This window comes from Artemia franciscana, chromosome 11 (assembly GCF_032884065.1).
Source record: "Artemia franciscana chromosome 11, ASM3288406v1, whole genome shotgun sequence".
NCBI classification, from domain to species: Eukaryota; Metazoa; Arthropoda; class Branchiopoda; order Anostraca; family Artemiidae; genus Artemia; species Artemia franciscana.
In genome coordinates, this window is record NC_088873.1 from 31,707,545 (window position 1) to 31,726,368 (window position 18,824).

General features: G+C 33.8%; 1 protein-coding gene across 1 annotated transcript; it reads left to right on the forward strand.

The window, feature by feature from the left end:
- The first annotated feature begins 8,320 nt into the window (after window positions 1-8,320).
- On the forward strand, window positions 8,321-17,489 carry LOC136033094 (ejaculatory bulb-specific protein 3-like). The gene is made up of 3 exons (XM_065713701.1): window positions 8,321-8,462; window positions 15,236-15,443; window positions 17,260-17,489. The coding sequence occupies exons 2-3, from the start codon at window positions 15,242-15,244 to the stop codon at window positions 17,400-17,402; spliced, it is 345 nt and encodes a 114-aa protein (XP_065569773.1). The 5' UTR covers window positions 8,321-8,462; window positions 15,236-15,241; the 3' UTR covers window positions 17,403-17,489.
- Window positions 17,490-18,824: the final 1,335 nt, after the last annotated feature.

Below are 18,824 nucleotides of genomic sequence, written 5' to 3' on the forward strand. Positions count from 1 at the left end.
GGGATATATAAATGACGACCGGGACACAGGGATTGTTCGAATAGAAATTACAGACCGGGACACCGGGACACAAATGACGACCGGGACACCGGGACACAGGGAATATAAATGACGACCGGGACACTCAAAGAGAAATTTCAAACTGGGACACCGGGACACAGGGAACATAAATGACGACCGGGACACAGGGACACATCATTAGAATAATGAGGTATAGATCTGAATACGGATTGTTTTTCCTATGGACAATTATATGTTGCATGTTCAAGAGTCAGTAAACCTGACAATCTATTTATATGCACAGACAATGGGACAGCGAAGAATGTTGTATATTCGCATGTTTTACGTAGTTAAAAACATATATTTATATCTATCTCTATTCACAGGTGGGACACAGGGACACAACTACAATGGCGCGTAACTAATATGGCGCGTAACGACTTACGCGCGCGGGGGGCTTGGGGGGGCGCGAAGAGCCCCTTCAACTAGGTGTTGGGGTGGCGCGAAGCGCCACCCCAACAGCTAGTATATATATATATATATATATATATATATATATATATATATATATATATATATATATATATATATATATATATATATATATATATATATGTATATATATATATATATATATATATATATATATATATATATATATATATATATATATATGTGTGTGTGTGTGTTTTTAACTACGTAAAACTTGCGAATATACAACATTCTTCAATGTCCCATTGTCTGTGCGCCACCCCAACAGCTAGTATGGAATATAAATGACGACCGGGACACAGGGATTGTTCGAATAGAAATTACAGACCGGGACACCGGGACACAAATGACGACCGGGACACAGGGAATATAAATGACGACCGGGACACTCAAAGAGAAATTACAGACTGGGACACTGGGACACAAATAACGACCGCGAGATATAAATGACGACCGGAATACTCAAAGATAAATTACAGACCGGGACACAAATGACGACCGGGACACCGGGACACAGGGAATATAAATGACTACCGGGATGCTCAAAGAGAAATTACAGACTTGGACACTGGGACACAAATGACGACAGGGGGATGCCGGGGGCACAGGGGGATATATAAATGACGACGGGGACACAGGGAATGTTCGATTAGCAATCACCATCAACAAACCTCAAGGGCAAGCATTAGAATAATCAGGTATAGATCAGAATACGGATTGTTTTTCCCATGGACAATTTTATGTTGCATGTTCAAGAGTCGGTAAACCTGACAATCTATTTATATGCACAGACAATGGGACATCGAAGAATGTTGTATATTCGCAAGTTTTACGTAGTTAAAAACATATATATATATATATATATATATATATATATATATATATATATATATATATATATATATATATATATATATATATATATATATATATATATATATATATATATATATATATATATATATATATATATATATATATATATATATATATATATATATATATACATATATATATATATATATATATATATATATATATATATATATATATATATATATATATATATACATATATATATATATATATATATATATATATATATATATATATATATATATATCTTTCTACATTCACAGGTGGGACACAGGGACACAACTACAATGGCACGTAACTAATATGGCGCGTAACGACTTACGCGCGCGGGGGGGCTTGGGGGGACGCGAAGCGCCCCCACCAACTAGGTGTTGGGGTGGCACGAAGCGCCACCCCAACAGCTAGTATATATATATATATATATATATATATATATATATATATATATATATATATATATATATATATATATATATATATATATATATATATATATATATATATATATATATATATATATATATATATATATATATATATACATTTATATATGTATAAATATTTATATTAATATAATATTTTATATAGTATATATAGTATATATATATATATATATATATATATATATATATATATATATTACTTTCTCTATCAGCCGCAAGCATGTTTTCTTGCAGTTCTTGTGATTCCTCGGCACGCTTTCTTTTCTTACTTTCTCTATCAGCCGCGAGTTTTTTGGCATAGACTCTTTGAGCAGCTTCCTCGGCTGTTGCCATTGTAGGTTCTTCAGTCATTTTACAATTAAACATTTTTCCGTCCACAATCTCCTTACAATTAAGAATTTTTCTTTGAACGATTTTCTTAAATACCTTTAATGACGTCATCGTAATAACAAACATGACGACAACTAACTTCATGACGACATGACGACATGACGTGACGTCACTCGACAGACATAACCCACAAACAACTTATTTATATATATATACTAGCTGTTGGGGTGGCGCTTCGCGCCACCCCAACACCTAGTTGGTGGGGGCGCTTCGCGCCCCTCCCAAGCCCCCCCGCGCGCGTAAGTCGTTACGCGCCATAATAGTTACGCGCCATTGTATTTGTGTCCCTATGTCCCACCTGTGAATATAGATAGATATATATATATATGGTTTTAACTACGTAAAACTTGCGAATATACAACATTCTTTGCTGTCCCATTGTCTTTGCATATAAATAGATTGTCAGGTTTACCGACTCTTGAACATGCAACATATAATGGTCCATGGGAAAACAATCTGTATTCAGATCTATACCTCATGATTCTAATGATTGCCCTTGAGCTTTGTTGATGGTGATTGCTAATCGACCATTCCCTGTCCCGGTGTCCCGGTCGTCATTTACATCCCCCTGTTTCCTCCGGTGTCCCCGTTGTAGTTGTGTCCCTGTGTCCCGGTCGTCATTTATATTCCCTGTGTCCCGGTCGTCATTTGTATCCCGGTGTCCCGGTCTGTATATACATTCGTTTTTTAGTTTTGTTTTTCTCCTTTATTTTTTTCCTTTTTTTTTTCTTTTTTAGCTTATTTAGATTTTTAGATTTTTTAGTTTTTTTATTAGTTTTTAGTTTTTTTTTCTTTTTAGTTTTTTTGTCCCGGTCGTCATTTATATCCCCCTGTTTCCCCCGGTGTCCCCGTTGTAGTTGTGTCCCTGTGTCCCGGTCGTCATTTATATTCCCTGTGTCCCGGTCGTCATTTGTATCCCGGTGTACCGGTCTGTATATACATTCGTTTTTTAGTTTTGTTTTTCTCCTTTATTTTTTTCCTTTTTTTTTCTTTTTTAGTTTATTTAGATTTTTAGATTTTTTAGTTTTTTTATTAGTTTTTAGTTTTTTTTTCTTTTTAGTTTTTTTTTAGTTTTTACCTTCTTTTTAGTTTTGTTAATTTTTTTTTTACTTATGTCCTGGTCGTCATTTATACTCCCTATGTCCCGGTGCTTTGTTGATTGCTAATCGAACATTCCTTTTGTCCTGGTCGCTTTCTCTTTGAGTGTCGTCATTTATTTTTTTCTTTTTTAGTTCTTTTAGTTTTTACCTTTTTTAGTTTTTTTTAGTTTTTTAGATGAAAATTTTTTTTAGTTTTTTCCTTTTTTTCTTTTTAGTTTTATTGGTTTTTACCTTTATGTTAGCTTATTTTTCAGTTTTTTCCTTTTTTTTAGTTTTTTTTTATTTTTTATTTTTTTTAGTTTTTTACCTTTTTTTAGTTTTTTTAGTTTTTTTAGTTTTTTTAGTTTTTTAGCTTTTTTACTTTTTTTATTAGTTTTTAGTTTTTTTGTAGTTTTTGCCTTTTTTTAGTTTTTTCAGTTTTTTTTTAGTTTTTTATTGGTTTTTACCTTTATTTTAGCTTATTTTTCAGTTTTTTCCTTTTTTTTAGTTTTTTTTAGTTTTTAGTTTTTTTAGTTTTTTACCTTTTTTTAGTTTTTTTAGTTTTTTTTAGTTTTTTAGCTTTTTTATTTTTTTTATTAGTTTTTAGTTTTTTTTGTAGTTTTTGCCTTTTTTTTAGTTTTTTTAGTTTTTTAGCTTTTTTATTAGTTTTTAGTTTTTTTTGTAGTTTTTGCCTTTTTTTAGTTTGACAACTTATTTTTATATATATAGATAGTTTTTTTTTTTACTTATGTCCTGGTCGTCATTTATACTCCCTGTGTCCCGGTGCTTTGTTGATTGCTAATCGAACATTCCTTTTGTCCTGGTCGCTTTCTCTTTGAGTGTCGTCATTTATTAGTTTTTTCCTTTTTTTCTTTTTAGTTTTTTATTGGTTTTTACCTTTATTTTAGCTTATTTTTCAGTTTTTTCCTTTTTTTTAGTTTTTTTTATTTTTTATTTTTTTTAGTTTTTTACCTTTTTTTAGTTTTTTTAGTTTTTTTAGTTTTTTAGCTTTTTTACTTTTTTTATTAGTTTTTAGTTTTTTTTTGTAGTTTTTGCCTTTTTTTAGTTTTTTCAGTTTTTTTTTTTAGTTTTTTATTGGTTTTTACCTTTATAGTTTTTTTTTAGTTTTTTAGCTTTTTTATTTTTTTTATTAGTTTTTAGTTTTTTTTGTAGTTTTTGCCTTTTTTTAGTTTTTTCAGTTTTGACGTCACCTGATCCAGTTTTTTCAGGTGACGTCACCTGACCCATCCACACATCCACAGACAGACAACTTATTTTTATATATATAGATATATATATATATATATATATATATATATATATATATATATATATATATATATATATATATATATATATATATATATGTATATATATATATATATATATATATATATATATATGGATATATTCCCGTGTCCCACCCGCCGCATATATTCTGGTTTCTGCCCCCCTCCTTAGAAAATTTTGTGAGGACACTATTGGTTATGGGCCACGTTCATCAACCTGTTTTTGTAATCTTACATATTCAAGCGATATCGCTTAAAACCTAGACTAACGAGGTCAACATAATCTCTAACCCGGTTAGGATTAACCTATTTAGATTATATCGATATGGGTGTTTGTGATACAAAAGTAAATAACAAGCGCTGTCAGAAAAACAAATAATTCCATTCAAAAGTAAACAATGTCATTAGCCTGGATGTAGATCAAGATGAAATTGCTGAAGAAAACAGACGCTGGAAACTTTTTAAGGGGACTAATTTTCATGCTTTGAACTTTCCCCTAGCTTTTATCACTAATAAAGATATTTTTTAAGGTGACAAGGTGTTCGGCCTACTTCATGTAGATAAACAAAAATTTCAAGTCATTATTTTTGGTAGCATTGTTAAGATTTGGAAGTTGAAAAAAGAAAAATGAAATGAAGTAGGTAGGGATTAACATAGGCCTGGAGTAGCTTAGTAAAAGTAAGGTTCTGACAGTGTCGGTGTTGAACAAATAAGTTCTTTTCTGGTGGAAGTAAAGACCAAAATTAAAATTTAACATGAACAAAATTGTCACGTTTCACTCCTTGCGACATGCATATCATCTATAAAACATGCACGTGCGCATGATTTTTTCTTCGAGGGTGGGGAGGGATTGTAAAACTAAAGAGTTAGGTACTTATGTCGTATAGCCACCCCACTCAAGTTGGTCTGACAGAACCGTTTTCTTTTATGTATTTCAGTATGTATTCGTTGATAATCAGCCTAGCGCGAGAGCGTATATACACTACAATGTAGGTATATTTTAATTAAATATTTTAGCTAGTATGTTGGTTAGGTTCGCTTAGAAACTATGCCGTATATTGAGATAAAAGAGGGGTTGATTTACATAATTCTCTGTTGCAGTTTTCATAATTGAGTAACTAAAATACTTTATTTCCATCAGATTTGGACATATTTCACTAGGATTAACCTAACTTCGCTCAGATGAGAAAATTGAGAGTGATGGCTATAACATTTAAGTACCAAGATTTACTTAATATTTCAAATAAGTGCCTGGATTCCTTGAAAATTTAGGACTTAGGGAGTGAGTACCTTTCCCTGCGCAGGTCCCTGTGACGAAAGAAGCAAAAAAGCTGACTGGTGATATGAATATCCTTATATGATTATCGAAAACTGGCACTTTGCTAAAACATAGCATCTGAACAAAAAAAAAAAAAACAAAAAAACAAACAGAATGATGATTAGGGGCCAAAATACCAGAGAATATGCACCAGAATATAGCGGACTAATCCGTATTGCTATCAATGGTCTTTCTACAGCCGTGATATAGATAACTTTTAGCATAAAATCTGAATTTTCTTTTGTTTAAATCTTTCGGTAACCAAAAAGATTTTGAGCAGCATACAAAAACTGACCAACTGATTTATAATGTTTAGTAGTGATCTTATCAGGCGTAACGTCAATACCTTGTAATTTAAATTTTAATAAGAAACAACGCTATGGCGTTGCCAATAGTAAAGGTCATACGGCTTCAATGTTTTACTATTTATTATTTTTTTCCCAGAGAAACTTTATATGGAAGGGGTCGTCACATAAGCTTCGGAGGGGACTCATTTGATTGGAAATTGGAAGTTATAGTTCACTTTTTAAGAATCAAAAGAGATCGGAAGGCAACTAGCCCCCCCCCCCCCCCCACGTTCTTCTTTCCTCAAACCCATTCGATAAGAAATTTGAGATAGCCATTTTTTTCAAATCATTCAAAGATCATATAAAGAAAACTCCGGGGTAAACAAAATCCCTGAAGGCCCGGGTGCAGGTGCTGTAAGTGATCACCTAGGGGCATATATGTTTCTTATGGAAGGGCTACTTATATAAACTTCGAAGAGCGTTCATTTGATTGGAAATTGAAAATTTTATTCCAGTTTTGAGATTCAAAAGAGATTTGAGGGCAAGCAGTCCAAATTTACGCCCCCTTTTCCCCAAATGTGACCGACAAAAATTTTTAGGTAGGAATTTTGTTAAAAATAGTTCAAAGGTCAGATAAAAAAAAATTCTAGTGTCGACGCAACCCTCCAGGTCCCAAAAGCAGGTTGGACCAATTGAATGGCCCAGAAAGTGGCTACTTGAATTGGAAATTGAAAGTCATAGTTCACATTTTTGAAGAGCCAAAAGAGATCGGAAGACAACTAGCCCCCCAACACTCTTTTTCCTCAAACCCATCCGATAAGAAATTTGAGATAGCTATTTTTTAATAGTTCAAGCATCATATAACGAAAACTCCAAGGTCCATACAACCCACCGGGGGCTGGGGGCAGGCGTTGTAAGTTACGCCCTGGGGACATATAGGTTTCTTATGTAAGGAAGGCTCATATAAACTTAATAGAGCGTCCATTTGATTGGAAATTGAAAGTTCTAGTTCACCTTTTCGGAGTCAAAAGAGATCGGTGGGCAACTAGCCCCTCCGTTTGGCGTAATATATGGTTCTTATGGAAGGGATACTCGTATGAACTTCAGAGAGGGATCATTTAATGGAAATTGAAAGTTTTAGTTCACTTTTAAAGAGTCAAAAGAGATGGAAGAGCAACTAGCCTCCCCCCCCCACCCTCCATGTCCTAGTTTCCTCAAACCCATCCAATAAGAACTTTTAGATAGCTATTTTTCTAAAAATAGTTCATAGATCATATAACGATAACTCCAGGATCGACACAATCCCTCGAGGCCCGGGGCCAGACGATTATGCCCTGGGAGGATATATGTTTCTTATGTAACGGATGGGGGGAGGGAGTTACGTGAAGGATCTTTCTATGGAGGAATTTATCATGAGGGAAGAGAATTTCCATCAAGGGGTGCGCAGGATTTTCTAGCACTATTAAAAAAAGCAATGAGAAAATAAATATTTTTTTTGCAACTAGAAGTAATGAGCAGCATTAAAACTTAAAACGAATATAACAAATTGCGGATATAAGGGGGTTCCTCTCCTCCACTATACCTTGCTCCTTTCACTAAAGTATTTTTAGTAATTTTAACTATTTATTCTACTGAAATTTTTTTGGGGGATAAAGATATGCCTGCTATTCCACTTTAGGTTTGTTACGTGATTTTGACCTTCTGTCTCACCTTCGTAAACCAAGTATGGTTTATAAGATACATGTCAAAGAGTGTTGAATGAATTATTTTTGTGGCCAATAAGAATATTTTTTATCTTCTTTGAGCATCAGTCTAGCCGTAGAGAGCCTTAGAGAGGTGTTTTGAAACGGGACGACCGAGTGGGCCTGACCCATTAGTCAATTTAAGCATTATTATTTCTGGAATGCCATAGCCTTTCACAATAAATAAGGAAATAATGAGAATTAAATATAAAGATCGAGTAGAATGCGGAAGTGATATGCTTAACAAAGACAATGTATATATTCCTATTGGAACAAAAATATTATTGTTACAAAGAAACTGCAGGTTTTTTTTTTGTATTTTTGGGATTCCCAGTTCTTTTGTATATTTTAATTTGATCGTATGGAAAATTTGAAAATCTGCGGTATAAAATCAGTCCGGAAATTTGAATCTAAACCAGAAGTCAACGGCATCCTCTTATCGGGGTTTTTGGCGTTTGGAAAACAGTATAAATTCCTGAACAACCCGATCAAGAAGACAGTAACTAAGTGAATCTTTGGAGCATTGATTAATATATTGTAGGAACTGTAAGTGAATTTTCTAGACAATTTCAGTATTTCAGTATTTCAGTAGAATATTCGAGTAGAATTTCAGTAGAATACATTGAACTTACCTCCAACGAAGAGTGAGGTCGTCCAACACATATTAAGTATTATATTTGGGTTTGGGGCCCTAAGAGGAAGACCTTGTTTTATTGACTGGTTAGTTCTAAAGACCTGAAGGGTATCTCCTATTTCATTTGTGTCATTCTAAAACAAATATATGTCATTTTTGTCTAATATTTTAACATTGAGCGGATACTCATCACCCTTGAAATTGGTCCTTAGCTGTATTGATTTTTGACAGCCAAAATGCAGTTTATCGACGACAGAATATGGCAATTATTTGTTTGATATTCTGCCTGTCTAAATATCTTGAAAAATTTACATAAGAAGTTGGATCCTATATAAGTTGAAAGAAATTCACAAAATTGGACATGTAGTTTGATGAATTTCCTCAGGCAAGGTTAAGTGAGAAACTCATGATTTAGTTTTTTCAAGTTAAGATAACAATGTAAGCAATAATTTTGGTTAAGGTTACTTATAGGGCAAAAATCCGAAATGAATAAAAATTCCACATTTAGTGTACTTTCCAAAATTGATAATCACTGTCTTCATAATCACCCCTCCCCCCGATATAACCATAAACTATGTACAATAGCTTATAATTTCCTTTTTTTCAACTGGCTTTACTTTGTAGTGTGGACTGAGCTTTGAAAAACAATAATAAGCAGAAAAAGTAATTGTAAATCATAAAATCAGCTAACTTTTGAATTTATCCAAGGGCTGAATGAGACCCCAGTGGGGATTGGGGGGCTTGTACGCAATTACGACAGAATTGTGAAAAATTGTAGAGAACATGGAACGTCTATTTTTTGGTCTCGAGCACGAAAAAACAAATAAAAGAAGATCTTTTTCACACACAAAAAAATCCTACTCAAAGTGAGTGCAATTTGCAAATAGAAACAACTATGTCCCTGTAATCAATGTGCGAAACTTATGATGACAGTTACTCTGAGTATCAAAGATCTGCCAAGCCAGCATCCGTCCCGTCCTAAGACAACTTGCGAACAAACTCTTCAATTCCAACTCTAAACCTCTGCCCTAAAGAAGAAAGACTGAGGCGTAATGTAAATAGGAATGGGCACCTCCCCTTAAAATTCTTTGTTCAGTACATCAAAAAAATATCAAGTTCTTAAAATGGCAACATGAGGTACAGGGTAATCGTGCCGATTTAACGATTTACTACAATTTCAATGATTCGACCAACATTTAGCCGATTTTGTTCAAAATTTCGATCTTGGTACGTAGCATAGCCAGTTTGTCGGTAAATTTTAGTGCAATACTTTTATATAATTTCTGGTATAATAGAAGGTGAATTATTGAATGATTCAGTAAAAACAGCTCTTACAGTTTCCTGTTTCAAAGACATATCCAATTTATTTGAGATATGCGACGCTAAACAAATTTTTAGGGAAACCAAAAGTGAAGAAAGCTCCGATTTTGCCAGAGTTTCAGATGATTTTCCATTTTACTGCTTATTTTTAAACCTTGGGGTACGCACTTCCTTCTGGGGTACTTCCTTGGGGTTTCACGGGTTTCTGTCAATTCTTGAGATTTGGGGCAGTTAGAATCGTTCAAAACTCAGAGGGTTAACCCGATTTATTCTATTATTATTAGTACGTTGTTATTAAAGGTCAGATGGCAACAGAGCTTTGTAGTAGTTAACAAAAACACGTTTACTCAACTGATAGTAAGGAGTAATATTAAAACTTAAAACGAACAGAAATTTTATGAAGGGAGTTGGCCCCCTCGTCAATACATCGCTCTTTATGCTAAAGTTCAAATTTTGTTCCAATTCCTTAGGAATGCGCCCTGAATCACAAAGGCCGTTTAATTAGAATAAATAGCTCTTTTGAAAGTGCTAAAATAAACTTTAGCGTAAAGATGGAGGTATTGACGAGAGGTCTGCTTTATATTCTTCTGTATATTTTATATCCTATATCCTATATTCTTTAAACACTGCTTTGAACTCTCACTTTTTTGTCTAATTTGTTACTTGATCTAGATCTGCTTTATTCTTCTGTATACTTTATATTCTATATGTTATATTCATTAAAGACTGTTTGAAACTCATTTTTTTGTCAAATTTGTTAAAGATCTGCTTTATATTCTTCTTTATATCTTATATTCTATGTGTTATTATCCTTTATCCACTGCTTTAAACTCTCACTTTTCTCGTCTAATTTGTTACTTCATCTTGATCGGCTCTATATTCTTCTGTATATTTTGTATTCTATCTTTATACACAGCTTTAAACTCTCACTTTTCTCGTCTAATTTTCAAACAATGGGCAAAATTCATAACTTGCAGTCCTCCCCCGGGAACACTGGGGGATTAAGTCATCCTTAAGGACAAAGCTATTAGATTTTTCGACTATGCTGAACAAAATGGCTATCTCAAAATTTTGATCGACTCATAATGGGGAAAAATGAGCAAGAAAGGGATTCTAGTTGCCCTCATTTTTTTGGTCACTTACAACGGGCAATAGAACTTTTCATTTTTGTTCGAATGAGCCCTCTCGCAGCATTCTAGGACCACTGGGTTAATACGATCACTCTGGGAAGAAAACAAAAAGACAAAAAAAAACCAAATAAACACGCATCGGTGATCTTTCTTCTGGCAAAAAAATACAAAATCCCACATTTTTGCATATAGAAGTATGAAACCTCTTCAGTACGGTTTCCTGATACCCTGAATCTGATGGAGTGATTTACATTAAGATTCTATGACTTTTAGGGGGTGTTTCTCCCTTTTTTCGAAAACAAGGCAAATTTACTCAGGCTCTTAACATGTGATGGGTAAGACTAAACTTGATAAAGCTTATATATTTGAAATTAGCATAAAAATCCAATTCTTTTGATGCATTTATTGGTATCAAAATTATGTTTTTTAGAGTTTCGGTTACTGTTGAGCCAGGTCATTCTTTACTTACAGTCCGTTACCACGAACTTTTTGAAAGGCTTAATTTAATTTAATTAAAGCAAATGTAATTTAGTTTAAGAAACTCCATTAGTCTATCATTTCGAACCGTTCATGGTGAGAAATGGTAAGTAAACAGTGACATTTCTGCATTCACCTAGAACCTCAAAAAGAGATTTTTAGAAACAAATTTTATTTGTGTCTCACCGTTCATGGTGAGAAATTGTAAGTAAACAGTGACATTTCCGCATTCACCTAGAACCTTAAAAAGACATTTTTAGACACAATGTTGTAGCTTTTCCGCGACAGTACTTTCCGATTAACATGGATGAAGTTGGGATTAAGATTTACCCATAATGTTTCTTTGTTTGAGGGAATATATTTGGACTAATCCTGCAATATGGGCTCCAAGGGGAGGGAACACGGTTTCCTTCACGGTTTGGCCTGGACAGGCGGTAGCAGCCCCTCCCCCAGGTTTTCAGTCATCTGGCATTAAATTCCCTTTATTTCATATTTTTAGACTCCTATGGGTGTACCTTGCCCCCCCAGATTGTGAGGCCTTAGACTGTTACTGATTTTCCTTCGGGGGTCGGGCATTAATGATGGCTTACTTATAGGACTGAAGGAGGTCATTGGGTCTCTTCTGGGAGAAGGGAGCCTCAAAACACGTATTTTTAGGCCTCTTGCAACAGTTTGTGAAAGATCCCTCTATGAGGTGGTATTTTTCGCTTAGCCTCCCTTGGTTTAGAAGTATATGCACGAAGCGTGGCGAACAGGTGTGTTAGGCCCCTTTTTATTGTGGAAAAGTATTGACTGGTAACTAGAAAATTAGACTCATATGCTTGGCTGCAGAGAATTGAGAGAGGGTGGAATCCCCTAAGGACAATACTTGTCAAACCCCTTAAAGAAATATCTGAATTAAAAATAAAAAATTCCTTCGCGTTAAGGAATCCAACTAAATGACCAATTTTATTCTTGAAACGTTTTTACAAAATGAGAGGAAGCTAAATTTTGAGAGAAAGAGCAAAAGGCTGACAGGGGGGATGGCAGACCCCCTCCTCCATTATTTTGATAGAATAAGTGTATAATACTGAAAACAAATATAAACTAAACTATTCAAAAATCAGTTTTTTTCCAGTTAGAGTGAAGAGTAACGTTAAAATTTAAAAGGAGTAAAAAATTATACCGTTTATATGGGAGCTTCTACCCCCTCCTTCTTATATTAAATCGTAAAGTGTTTTTCTAAAAGTTCCAAGAACTTTGTTTTTCACCCTAATTCTTTGATAATAAAAGGGCTCACGTAGTTGTATTTGTTGAAACTATACATTTTTAGGTAACGTTTTGAAAGAGCGTGGATAAATATAATCTTACAATTACCAACTTTCAATATATTTTTTTTATTCTAGAATGCCTTTAGGAAAGCACTTGATAAACTCATCTATAAAGAGCTGGGGAAGGGGCAGGAGAGATGTCTTCTTTTGTATAGAATAACATAAAGCTAGTCTTTTCCTAATATAACCAGAAATCATATAAGTAATTGGAAATGATTCTAATGTTTTGTAATGATTAATGATTTATACCTTTAATTATTGTCTTTACTGCTGAAAAAACAATTGCTCTTTACTCTCATCTTAGAAACTTTTTTTTATTCTTTTACAATCAGAAGCCATGTATTTGCCTCTAAGATTTTAAATTTATTTATTTTTTTACCCCTTACGAAACTTACTGTTCTTTACTCTCATTTCAGAAAACTATTTACAGTTATTTTTCAAATCATTAACAATAGACCGCGTCAAGCAGAAACATATTAAACATTTAACACACACAAGCCTTTCTTGTTTACATATAAGTAAACGCTCCCAGGTTTTAGTACTACCATAAGCTTGTTGTGACATTGAGCAATTTCAAGGCTACTCATTGGCAGCTATCCCTCCTCCATCTCGCCCGCTTTAAAACTGCTAGTCTGATTCTTGCGTAATTTTGAAAGATTTCGTGCAATTCTTATAACCCTCTGACGCTATCATCTAATAATATTCGAAGATAAAGTCGAAGCCACGTCATAACCCTATGACGCTAACATCTAATAATATTCGAGGATAAAGTCGAAGCCACGTCATAACCCTCTGACGCTATCATCTAATAACATTCGAGGATAAAGTCGAAGCCAAGTCATAACCCTCTGACGCTATCATCTAATAATATTCGAGGATAAGGTCGAAGCCACGTCATAACTCTATGACGCTAACATCTTATAATATTCGAGGATAAAGTCGAAGCCACGCCATAGTCACACATGCCGATGAAAAAAAGCTACGACTTATAAATGATGTCCAGTCTTCCTTGGGTTTGACATAGTACTTGTGTGTGGAACAAAAAACTGAAATGACAAGAAATTAGATGAAGAGTTTAGTCTTAGAAAATAGCGCTTAAATCCTTAGACTAAAAGGTCAAACATGAATTTTATGTTTGAAGACTGAAGAATATTCAACTCGGCAGATTACTAACGGGATGAATAATTGGTTCCTATATCGAGCGCGATTTTGATTTAATTCACAAGTGTGATTGGGGAATGGGCATAATATTTTTGCATTCGAGTATAGTAAGCTTCTATATGTTTACGTTATTTAAAAATGTACTTTAATCTTTCGTCAGTAAAATTTATGCTAAAATAGCTCGGATTATTATTGCAGTTTTTGCTGCTGTTCAGCACTGCATCGTGGTTGTGACACTGGACATTTTACTCATCTAGCTAGGCCGGGTCACCGAATTAAAAGTAATATACGATGCATAGCCAGAGATACGTCGAAGCTAAAGGTAGTCAATAATCGGGGATGACAATGTGTAACCCACGATATCCCTAGCTATCAAACAGTGGTATTCGATCGATGTAATATTGTCCATTGAATAAAGTGTATATAGTACTGGCACCGATTCAAATAATAATTGCATCTTGCCCAATAAAATAGTATTATCTTCTTGGTTCTTCTTTGGTACTAGGAAAAGCGTTTTTTTTTTATATCCGTTTCAAACAGTTTCGTGGTAATGAAGTTTAAGTATGGAACAACTTGGCTCAATAGTAGCTGACACTCTAAAAAACGGTATTTCGATATCAATAGATCAAGTTCAGTGTTATACATCAAAAGCTGCGAGCCCAAGAAAATTTGTCTGGTTATCAAAAAATGGGGGAAAACATGGTCCAAATGTCAAGGAATCTTAATGAAAATCACACAATTAGATTCACCGTATCAGTCAAACCAACTGTAGAAGTTTCAAGCTCTTACATAAAAAAATGTGGAATTTTGCATTTTTGCGAGAAGATATATCACGGATGCGTGTTTATTTTTTTGTTTGATTTCCCAGGGGTGATCGTATAGAACTAATGGTCCTAGAAGATCGGAAGAGGGTGCATTTGAACGGAAGTTGTAAAAGTTCTATTGCCCTTTTTGAGTGATGGAGGGTGTCTAGCTCCCCGCTTACTCCCTTTTTTCCCCAAAGTCGTCCAATTCAAATTTCGAGACAGCCATTTTTTCAGCATAGTTGAAAGATCCAATAACTATGTCTTTAGGGGTAACATGACCCCCACAGCCCATGGAGAAAGACATATAAGTTGTGAAATTTGCCCATTGCTTTTGTTACTCACGATTTCTGAGTTGGCTTTAAAAAAATTGAATTCAGAATTGTCCATTTTGAGTTTTCTTTTTACTATGTATCATCGGGAATCGGAGTTGCATTTGTATCTTGCAAATTACATGCAATTGTACATAAGGTTTATATTTCAGGATAAAATGAAGACGGTTATCCTTTTACTTGTTATGAGCTGCTCTATTGCTGTTCTAAGCGCTCATAACCGTGTTCGTCGTCAAAAACCTGGACAACTTGAAAACATCGACGTTGATTCCCTGTTGAAGAACAAGAAGTATGTTCAAACTCAAATCAAATGTATTCTAAACGAAGGGAAGTGTGACAAGACTGGTCGAGACATGAAAGGTTAGTTTTAATTTCGTTATTCTTCTTTTTCTTAAAGGCTGTCCTTCATTTCCATTGAAGTTCCTTGTCGTATTTTCACAAGTAAAAGTACCAAGGTTAACGAAAAAACAAACACCTATAGTTGCTATTGGCCATATGCTGCGAAGAATACTTATTTAACGTAAGCAAACCGGTATACTGGTCTGACGCAATTACTGGTTTATTTTAAGGGTAGAATAATTGCAAGTATGACGCCACGACGAATGACTAATGTCATGTTAGGTATAATCAGGAATTCATCGCTATTTGAACACTTACTATAATAGGAGATTTCGCAAAGTTTAGAAATTTATCTGAAAACATAGACATCAATTTATTTATTTTGAATATCAACCACCATACTCGTATGTACACCTAATCTATTGGGGATAGATATTGGGCAGGGCGTTTGCATTGGAGAATATCATCGACCCTGCTTGACCACTGCTTGGTAGGCATTATCGGTTTTCGTATTTGCTTTGTTTTTATTATTGATGTTGATATATATATATATATATATATATATATATATATATATATATATATATATATATATATATATTTATATATATATAAACATGAAAAAATAGGTTTTCATATATAAATTACAAACAAAGGTGATCATAATACCAAACAGCTAGTACAGAGTGATACACGTTCAAAGTGAGCAATGTTCAAAAGTTGCGACCTGGGGAAGAAAGTATAGGAGAAAACAAACTTTGACTAGGTTTGGAGTTACTTGTGGATATTGTGTTATCTGAGAAACTTTTAAGCTGATTTTTAGCGATTTTAGTGGTTTTGAATCTAGAATTTAAAACAAACTTATCTATACAGAACGTCATTATAATGATATTAAATAAAGAAATAATTTTTTATTATAGTTACATTAAATAAGAAATAAACTTATCCGTAGTATTTTTGTCCTAACACTAAGTGTTAGGACTAGGAAAAAAGTACTAAAGTCTAAAAAAGACTAGGAACAAATCCTAATACTAAGCGTTAGGAATAGGAAAAAATACTATGATTTCTTTTTGTCTTTGACAAAAAGGTGAAACCCACCAAGAAGGAGATCAACTATCAATACAGATTATGTTTTATGGATTATTTTATGGTTTGGAACTGCCTATTGTGCGTTTTCCTGCCTAATAAACATGTTATATGTCTTTTTTGTCGAATAATATCTCCTTTTTGCTCCTTTCCATGGGATTTTCTTCCTCGTGGCTGAGCGTAATGAATTGTCGATCCTAGAAGTTAGAGAAGGCCTTGTTTGATTTAAAAGTATGTGGTCAACATTGCTCTTTGTATAATTGCATCGTGGCTCATGGTGAACCTTATGGTATCATTTGGTGAATGAGACCAAATATGCCATCAATTTGCGGCTAAATGTGCCATCAACCATTTGTCATCTTGGATTGGCACTCTTCGATGTGAAACATTTGGGCGCAGAAAACGAACGAGCAGAAAGTTCGTTAAAGAGAAATGCCGCTCTTTAAAAGACTAAAAACTATCCAACACACGAAGTTAGCCTCCCTCTTCAAGCCCTAACTTTTAATGAGATAGTAAATAAGTTAAGATACATCCTTTAAGGCTTGAGTTAGGGACTGCCACGCTAACAACAAGGTCTTTAGGATAAGAATCAGTCTCAACACTGGGTAATTTTTCTCATTTAAAAATTTTTAACCTACGTCTATTAAGCTTCTTCAACAATTCCTGAGTAGCAAAGGCAGTAAGTCTGTAAATCCGCTCTTTATCCTTGCGTCTGTTTAAGACCGTAATATAAACCTTCCAATATTTTCAGATCTCTTGCCAGAAGTACTCCAAAGAAATTGCAGGAAATGCTCCGAGGTTCAAAAAGTCAATGCCGACAAAATCATTAACTACATGAAACAAAACCATCCTAGTGAGTGGACCAGAATTTTCAACATTTACAGCAAAATTTAAGCTATTGATATTTCGAATGTTCAAGTAACGAATAGTGCATTTTTTCAATTATTTTATTACTTTCGATAATTATATTGACGTTTTTTAGATTTTTTTTTATTATTATTTGTAGATAAAAAAATGTCTTCTTCAAGAGCAGAAACAAACTTCTATGTCCAACATTTTATGTAGCTTTTTTCTCTTCAAATAATTCGATTTTGAAAGGAAAAAAAAGATCGTTATACGTTCTAGTTTTAACAATCCAAACACGGAAACAGGGTTAACATTAACATCGCATCAGAGTGGTTAATTAAAAATAGTTCTGATGGAAAGTAAAAAGTACAACTGAAATTTAAAACCAACAAATAGTATTGTTTTGCAGTTTCTGCAACCTATTATCGAAAAACTGTTTCAATTAAACTGGCTCTTGGTATTAGCTTATATTTGTAGAATTCTAAAAAAAAAAATAGCAATTTACTGATAACTAAGCTTTATAGAATATTTTGGTGAATTAGAATTTTGTAGAAAAATTTATTGATTTCATTGCCAGTAAAAGACAATTGGGAGCTTTATGAATTGTTCTTTTTTTTTTCTTTAAGCCACTTATGGATTCTTCTGCTTCTAATGGTGTTCTGTTCCGTTTGGGTACCTCATGGGTTCCAAGGCATGACGAAATTATACTATCGAAAATCGCCTTAGCGTTTACAGTATCAATCGCTGTCACGTTCCATACTAGAATATTTTATCAGTTTCTTTACTTTCCAACTTCATCATTGTATGCTTTAGGCTAGATAACTGCGATTTCAGTGAAGAATTTTCATCAACCAGCACTGAAATGTGGCTCTTCAAATCATTGGTTTCTACCTCAAGGCTGATCACTTTAGGCTTAATACCTTCCACCTCCAATTTCGATTCCAATACAGATTCTTCGATCTTAGAAATCCTTTGATCTAATCCTTTAAAATTAACATTCAGCTCATTTAACGTAGTTGAATTTTCTTTAACAGTCCGTAAAACTAGACTCAAATTATCAGCTAGTGATTTCAATGAGATTTCTTCCATAGGACTGGATGTGAGAAAAACTCGTCAGATTTTTCGTTCTTCCTCTTTCCTCCCATTATACAAAATAGTAATTGAACTCCAAAAAAAAGACTGTAGAAATATACTACCACATAATACTTCTTTAATTACTCACTTTGCGTAATATTGGCATCTGAAACTATCCAAAAAAATTTCGACAGCAAATTAACCTTGCTGAACACTAAATGAATGGTCCGACGCAAAGTAGGAGTATTTACCTCGAATGCATCCTTGTTTTATCAAAACTTTGTGAGAGTAAATCCGGTTTAAGATGTTCACTGATTGAATGCTATATGTGAACTGATAATAGACCTCATATATAGACAATAAACCTTATAAAAAGATCTGTTTCCAACTAAGGCA